This window comes from Lactuca saligna, chromosome 1, assembly GCF_052625555.1.
Source record: "Lactuca saligna cultivar CGN05327 chromosome 1, ASM5262555v1, whole genome shotgun sequence".
NCBI lineage: Eukaryota > Viridiplantae > Streptophyta > Magnoliopsida > Asterales > Asteraceae > Lactuca > Lactuca saligna.
Window position 1 is genome coordinate 23,685,435 of NC_136417.1, and position 8,448 is coordinate 23,693,882.

The 8,448-nt window shown below is 26.7% G+C and overlaps 1 protein-coding gene and 1 long non-coding RNA gene across 3 annotated transcripts; one reads left to right on the forward strand and one right to left on the reverse strand.

Annotated features, from left to right (window-relative positions):
* The first annotated feature begins 278 nt into the window (after positions 1-278).
* Positions 279-3,610, forward strand: LOC145028934 (heavy metal-associated isoprenylated plant protein 7-like). 2 transcript variants are annotated; one of them, XM_078977626.1, is made up of 5 exons: positions 279-384; positions 471-624; positions 838-1,043; positions 1,130-1,223; positions 3,086-3,610. In XM_078977626.1, exons 1-5 carry the CDS (start codon positions 376-378, stop codon positions 3,520-3,522), a joined length of 900 nt encoding a protein of 299 aa, XP_078833752.1. In that variant the 5' UTR covers positions 279-375; the 3' UTR covers positions 3,523-3,610. The 2 variants fall into 2 exon arrangements, with proteins under 2 accessions (XP_078833752.1, XP_078833747.1); XM_078977621.1 differs by lacking the exon at positions 279-384 and having other exon boundaries at positions 441-624.
* Positions 2,830-3,446, reverse strand: LOC145028951 (uncharacterized). The gene is made up of 2 exons (XR_013676277.1): positions 3,308-3,446; positions 2,830-3,229 (listed from the first exon to the last, which is right to left on the reverse strand). It is a non-coding gene; the product is annotated as an uncharacterized LOC145028951 (long non-coding RNA).
* Positions 3,611-8,448: the final 4,838 nt, after the last annotated feature.

Consider the following 8,448-nt stretch of genomic DNA (forward strand, 5'->3'; position numbering starts at 1 on the left):
ATAACACGAAAAACACGACAAACATGAAAAACACGAAAAATAAATGCTAATCGTATTAAATTTTAAACACGAACACAAAATGACATGACATCATATTTTTTACACTTAACACGAACACGAATTTCAATTTCATCCAAATTTTATTTCGTTTCGTATATTTTTATCGTGTCAGTGTCATCAAATTGCTCTTTCTTATCTAGTCCAATACCATGACAAACAATAAAGGCGTGCTTGTAATACGACGACGTAAAAGGGAAACGACCCTCATGCCACGTCAATCTCCACTGTCGCACGTGAGTTCTCCCTATATTAGATCTAACGGTTATCAAACACACAACTCGAGATTGAAAATTTTGAGTCGGTAAATCAGAGCTTATGGGGAAGGTATTTCTGTTCAATGCATTTGATTGGAAGCTTTCATTTCATTTAACTTCATATTCATGCATTTGAATGCTGTTTGTTTGATTCAGGAAGTACAGAAATCAGAAGTAGAGCCAAAACCGGTCGCCGATGGTAAAGAGGAATCAAAGGAGCCATCTCTACCTCCGCCGATTGTTTTAAGAGTGTTCATGCATTGCGAAGGATGTGCTAGCAAACTCCGGCGATGTCTCAAAGGATTCGAAGGTTTGTTATTTGTATCTGATCTTCGTTTATCTATTTATTTTTAATCTGAAGAAGTGGATTAATAATGCTTAACTGATAATGTTATTCGATCCAATGATATTTCAATTTTCAAAGGCTTCGATTGTTTGTTATTATATCTGGCTTTAATTTCTCTACTCCTTGCTCACTTGATAGATTGGATTAATTTTTTGAAAAATAATGTGATCCGATCAGGCGTTGAGGATGTTAAGACGGATTGTAAGACGCAAACGGTAGTAGTGAAGGGAGAGAAAGCAGATCCATTGAAGGTTCTAGAACGGATTCAGAAGAAGATTCACCGGCAAGTTGAGCTTCTCTCTCCGGTACCAAAACCTCCAGCTGATCAGCCTAAAAAAGTCGAAGATAAAGAGGCGTCGAAACCTGAAGAGAAGAAAGAGGAGGTTTGGAAATTAATAGATTTGTTCTGATAATCTCAGTTTCACTGAATCCAGTTTATTTGATTAGGGTTTATAATATCAAAACACAGGTTCCTCCACAGGTGATTACGGTGGTTTTAAAAGTTCATATGCATTGTGAAGCTTGTGCACAAGAAATCAGAAAACGCATAATGAAGATGAAAGGTAATTTCTTTTTCAAATTCTCAACACAATTTTTGATCAGCTATGAAATCCCACTTTCCGTAATCTGTAAATATTTTGAAAAATATCTTTGATTTGAACTTGTAATTCACTGAATTTCGTTTGAACTTTAAAGTCCATTACATTAACGTTAGGCTGAATTAAAGTTTGAAATGAATCAAACGTTAATGTGCGGGTCGGACGTTTGGTAAGGATCGGGTTGGATTGGTTTATCAATGCCTTTTCTCTTTCGGTTAAAGTTTATTAATAATTGATAAATTAAATGTCATCACAAAAACCAATATAGTTAGTATTCGTATGATTCCTTTTATATAGGGGTCTTATTGAGAATATAAATGTTTGATATGCTAAATATATTAAATATTTACCTATATCCATTTTTACCCACTTTAACTCGTTTATTTTATAAGCTAAGATTATAAATTTACTCATTTGATATTTGGAGATAGAATAGAGAGTTTGTCAAATTCATATTTTAGAATAGAGAGTTTGTCAAATTCATTATATTTTTAGATAAGTGCTCCAAAACTATGCATTTTTACCAAATTTGATTAAGAAAACCATGTGGAGTTGTCTATCTTTTGGCAGAAAAACCCTATATACCCTCATAAAAGTATTTTTAAGAGTTCAAAACTTGAAATAAATCAAAGTGACTCGATAGTGTAAAAAAGGTTTAAAAGTATTAAACTGTTTATTCACTTATTATGTTATGACATTGCTAAGATATATTTTTTGGACATTTTATGTGAATAAACAAAATTTGTCAAACACTAAGACTTTTCTTGGCCAAAATAAACTACCATATTACTACAATTTGTTGTTTGATATAAAATAGCTTATTTTAGCTTATAAGCTAGCTTTTGATAAGTTACTTTAAAACAGTTTTTGAAAAGCTTAGAGTTTTTACAAAAACATTCCAAAAATACACTTAATTATATATAATGTTAGTTTTTAGTTACATATCTAAATTTCCATTTAGTCATTTTACAATTGCAATCTAGTTTATAAACTATTTTTTTTATCAAACATTATTAATGTATAAACTAACTTTTTCAGTTACTCTCCTAAACATAACCTAAAAAACAATTTATCATCTTATTTTAGTATCAGCTAAACTAATTCAAACATTTTTTTAACTTGATTTTAATTTTTAAGACCGAATACTAATAAACATTTTTGTAAACAAACATAAGTTGTTTCAAATAAACAAGCCCAAACACCCTTAAAATGCAAAAGTTTTTCTAAAAGAAAATCTTAAAATATATAACCAAATCTTATCACAACCTTTTGATTTTTTTTTTTCATATTATCCTTTAAAAATGATTTTTACCATCGTAAGACAAAAGGAAATAATGTTTTTATTTTAACCTAATAATCATTTTCTTGAAAATATTTTGTTATGCTAATTCATTTAGTGTGTGTTCGATGCCACATAATCAAATAATTACTTTTTACCAAAAAAATAGTAATTATTTTCAAAATTCAATCCCAAACCTTAAATTTTAAATCTATATACTACATAATATCTCCTATTATAATATATATAATTATTTAAATCTTACTGAACAATATTTCTTTTTGAAATATCTTATTAAAAAAATGTATGCTTAAAAGCTAAAATTTATTTATGAATACTTAACAAAAGTATTTCAAATAAATAAAGACTATTAGTTAGTTGAATTTTCAGAGAAAGGTTTTTGAAACAGTTAACGTTAGCTTTTGTTAAAAGAAATTAGTAGGAAAAATCTATGATAGAAATTAACCACTGTGGATTCTCTTACGTTTTTCCATTTGTTGGCTGTATTGTATATCTCCTTTGCAATTCAATAGATCTTTTTGTGCAGGGGTGGAAAGTGCAGAAGCCGATCTAAAAAGTTCAGAGGTGGCGGTGAAAGGCACATTTGAGCCGCAGCAACTGGTGGAATACGTTACCAAGAAAGTAGGCAAACAGACTGCGATTGTGAAACAAGATCCAAAGCCCAAGGTACCTGAAGACGACAAAGGTAAAGATGCAAAAGTCAAGAAAAAGGAAAGCGATGCCGATAAGAAGAAGGAAGAGAAGAAACCGGAAGAAGCCGCCGGCGGCGGCGGAGAAGTAGCGGCGCAACCAAAGGAGGCGGCGAGCGGTGGAGAAGAGACGAAAGTCGTAGATTTGAGAAAGATTGAATTCAATTGTCACCAAACAAACCTTCCGAGATACGTGGTGGAATCGGTGTATGGTTATCCGGCAGCTCCACAGTTGTTCAGTGATGAGAATCCTAATGCGTGTTCTGTTATGTGAAAAGCCTGCTTCATTTCGTATTGTATCTCTTCTACCAATCAAATAAAATTATGCTAATATTTATGATCAAATTGAATTTCTTTTTTCACCTCCTTCTTTATGAATCACTCAAATACATCACCCCATTATTTTAAATTTCATTTTTTGTTTTTTTAGTAATCTATCAACGTCAAATTAATTTATTTCTAGTCTGTTTTAAAATCCATTTATGTTCCAAACGGGATTTGAATCTCAAGATTTAAAAAACAAAAAAACAACATTTAATATTATTAGGCTATAAACCCTTTAATTTCTAATAATATAATAATCAATTAATAATGTTAGGATAACGTATCGGTGGTGGTAGTTTAATATGTTTGTCAAAAATTGTTTGTTCCGTATAGAAAAAAAAAAATTAAAATATTATATGCTTAGTGGACTTGTTATTTTATCTGGGTCCTCCTATATACACGAATTATATACACGAATTATTGGTGTATTGGCATTCAATTCCGTGTCTATGTAAATTAATCAGTGTTTATAATTCTTTTTGTCAAACTTTCAATTAGGGTCCTCTAATATACATCAAATTTATAATTTTCCCCTTCTGCTTTGTAAAGTTTTATATATTAGGCTTCTACTTTTATTATTATATATATATATATATATATATATATATATATATATATATATATATATATATATATATATATATATATATATATATATTAAAATGTTAACGTTTATCATTAGGAATTTAAATCCATTTTAAGTTTATTTTTTACTACGATATATTTTATCATTTTAAATTTATAATTTTAACGATCGATTTATTTAAAAAATTTTAACTTGTTTCTAGTAACATCTATTTAACCATCCTTACGTCAAATGTCAAGCCTTATATATATATATATATATATATATATATATATATATATATATATATATATATATATATATATATATATATATATAGCAGAAAACATTTATATTTATAGATAAAATTATAAGTTATATGAAACATTAACAAAAATAGAATGGATAAAAATAAAAACTTGGTTTCAATTTCTTTCAATATATAGACCATTGATATTTCTTATATGTTAGACTGAAAGCAATTAACAATGTCATTTTGAAAGTGACTTTCGTTAAAAGCAAACATATGATATTTGTTATAAATATAGATTATATTAAATGACTATTGTTTCAATGAAAGTAACTATTGTTTCAACGACACATCGCCATTCGAAACGGATATTCATCCAATGGACACAAATGAAGCAGATGAAAATCAAATGGACACAATAAGTATTTAATAGTTTAAAATTATATATATATATATATATATATATATATATATATATATATATATATATATATATATATATATATATATATATAAGGCTTAGGGAATATGTAGCTGTTATGTACCTAATATTAGGTATAGATCCATTAAAAACAATATAGTTTTAATAAAATACAATCAAATCTCTCTACTATCTTTCTTGTATTCATTTTCCATATAACTCTTACCTATATATATATATATATATATATATATATATATATATATATATATATATATATATATATATATATATATATATATATATATATAAAAGCTAAAGTTTCAAAAAGTATAAGGTATGATATGAAAATCAACTATAAATATAAGGGTATTTAATGAAAATTGAAAAGTAAACGTTTATTTAGTTTAATATATTAAAAAGTGTCAAAAACTTTCAGTGATGTATATTGAGTCAATCAAAAATTCGTACATTTGGAATTTAAGTCGTGCGGTTAGAATTACCCTTTTATCTTCTCCTATTCTAAAGTGTCACATGTCACCCATCTAAGTTCTAACCCTTATTTGTCATTCTTCTAATGCCTAATTTTTTTTCTTCTGTTTTATCTCTTATAAAACCCGTTTAAAAATCTTGCATATTAATGAAAAAATATATATTCAAATGTGGATAAATGTTCTCTTTAATTGAAATTTAAAATTTCATTCTTATCAAATGAAACATCCTTAAATAAAAATGTGTAATTTAATATAAGGGATAATGACTTAAAATGGTAATATATTTTTTGATTTGTAAACATTTGAACACTAAGTTTTTTTTTTCATCCACATTTACCCTTCAACTTGTTAAACTGTACACATTTAGCCCTTATGACCGGTTACTCCAGGTTAACCGGAAAAAATAACTTAATATGATAACATATTTCTCATTTTTACACATTTAGTCTTTAATATTTTTGTACACATTTAGTCCTTAATATATTTTTGTTTCAAAATAAGTCATTTTTGTTTTTTATACTCATTCAGTACTTATGAATGATTTCTTCAACTTGTTAAACTGTACACATTCAGCCCTACATGATCGTCCACATATTTACACCTGTAAAACATGATTGGTTTTGATTTTATAGAACATCCTCCGGATTTTGCTTTTGCATACACATTTCCCATTACTACTACGAAGACACAAAGAAAAACATCAAACAACACCAACTTAGTACTGCTCATTTATTTTTTTATTGATTATTGTTATGGTCTTCTAAACATATATAAAAAAATAGGTTTTTTTTTTTTTTTTTAATTTTTTTAATTTTTATCATAGCATCTTACTGTCAATTCCTCCTAATAGAACATTGTGTTTTGAAAGTTCTACCCATTGCACGAGACTTGCTATAAATCAGAAATATAATGCTAAGAATATGCATAACTTGCATAATGGCCATTTGTGTTAATATTTTAAAATAAGTATATATTTTTTAACATATTGTTTTTTGATTTTTTGTCACATGTATGATATTTTTGCTTAATAGGGCAACATACTTTGATCATGAAAGGGTAATGTACTATAAAATGTTTATTTTTCGGAAAATGCAATATAAGCAGGACAATTTGTTTCAATTTTTTTAAATCTCGACCACTTCATTTTAGTCAATATTCTTTACATAGGAACAATGTATGCATTTTTTTAAACATAGATCATTTAAACAAGGACCATTTTTTTAAAACACATATCATGTATGTGTGCTTTAATACAGTATTTAATTAATTTTATAGGGCATCGTACTATCTAATACATCCTATTATTAGTATGAACATCATATTTGGTATAATTATTTTTTTTATAACTAAAGCATTTATGTATCAGATACTATGTTTAATTAAATTTATAGAGTTTCACTATTCATCGATGTTAGTATTTAATTGATGACCATTTTTGTCCTTTTATTTTTGTATGTTTATAATTGTGTTGTATTAATTGGCAATGTACTTTACATTTTTTTTAAAAACCTATTTTACAACTATATGTCATGTCTAATACAAACTATTAAAATATTCCCCATATGGCAGCTACAAGTTTTACTTTTCTAAAAGAAATTGATCTTGCCAATCTTGATTTCACTATCAAAGTAAAAAATATTAAAGTTATGGACCCCTACTTCTAAAAAATTATATTTAACACTTCATCCTTATATATTATTGACCTAAAGTTTGTTCTTTTAAAAAAAGTTACAGAAATGTACTTTGAAAGTAAAGTGCTATAATTCATAATAGTTTGAAAGTACATTGATATATAGTAATTACTTTTCTTTTAAGTTTTTTTATTTACAATTTCATAGAATTGTAATTCTCATACTAATATACTTTCAAATTTACATTTCTTTATTAAATTGTATGACTTATATAGCAATGATTGCAATGTACGTTCAAATGTAAATAGCTATAATTTGCGAAAATCCAATATTGTTTTTACTTTTTAAACAAATTAACATTTTAATAATTAAATTCAATTCTATATTTTATAGCAATGTGCTATCTAATAAACTTTGTTATAATTTGTAAAAATGAAATCTTTTTGGAAACATCTTAGGATTCTAAAATTCAAGGTCGAATCTCTAATCTTATATTTACACAGTTAACATTCTATTAAAGTATATCTTGGTTACACATATGTTTAAAAAGGCTCAAAACAACATACTAATCTATAATGTTAGAATTTAGTTTAATTAAATTAACATTTTTTACATTTTTTTTTATTACGAATTAATTATTTTAGCTTATTTCTATTTTTCAGCTTGGATTCAGTTTGGAGTTATTTTCGCCCGAGCTTAATTTAAAAAAAAACCATTTGGCTTTCAAAGTAAACGTCACATATTACAATGTAAGGTACAAAACTAATATCTACTCTATCTTATGGGAAACCGAAGATAAGCAAATTATCAATTAGTTGCAAAAAAAAACTATTTATTGGGTAGGTAATCATTATTTAAATGTGTAGCCTGATAATTTAGAGTATCTGATAACTTCGCATAATATTTGTATTTGTTATTTTTTAGTTACCTTTATTTAATTTTAATTTTTGTAAAAATGTTTTAAATTCTTAAGATGTGAACTTTTTTCAATAATATTCATATTTGTTCTTTATATTTGTAGCCTTATAATTTAGAGTCTTTCAACTTGGTACTGATTAATTCGGAATCCCAAGAAAAGTCAATTATGAATGTATCATACAGTCACCTTTTAGTCAAACACACAAAATAATATTACTTTATTGACTATCATTTTATATTTTATAACATATTTTTAAGGATGTCACTCAATCCGGTGAAAATATAACTCCATTTAGTGTGAAGATTTTGACACCTCCAAGTCCTCATCATACATCATATGATATCTAATTGTATAGATTTCTGATGCAAGTTTGATGAAGTTTTTGATGTTGATGACAACGCGAATTCGTCGTCAACAAAGGTGCGTGTGGTAGCAGGAAATAAGGAGTTGAAGTTGTTGATTCCAAAAGTTGAAAAATAATGGTTATAAGGTTTTCATATCAACTACGACTATCGTTATATCCTTAGAATTATGGCGTTAAATTTTAGGTTGGAAATATTAATTACTTTTACGAAGTAATAAATATAAGTCTTATT

Coding starts and splice junctions, on each gene's coding strand:
- LOC145028934 (XM_078977621.1), top strand. CDS start 441: ATGCATTTGAATGCTGTTTGTTTGATTCAGGAAGTACAGAAATCAGAA. Junction 625..837: donor ATGTCTCAAAGGATTCGAAG/GTTTGTTATTTG, acceptor TGATCCGATCAG/GCGTTGAGGATGTTAAGACG. Junction 1,224..3,085: donor ACGCATAATGAAGATGAAAG/GTAATTTCTTTT, acceptor CTTTTTGTGCAG/GGGTGGAAAGTGCAGAAGCC.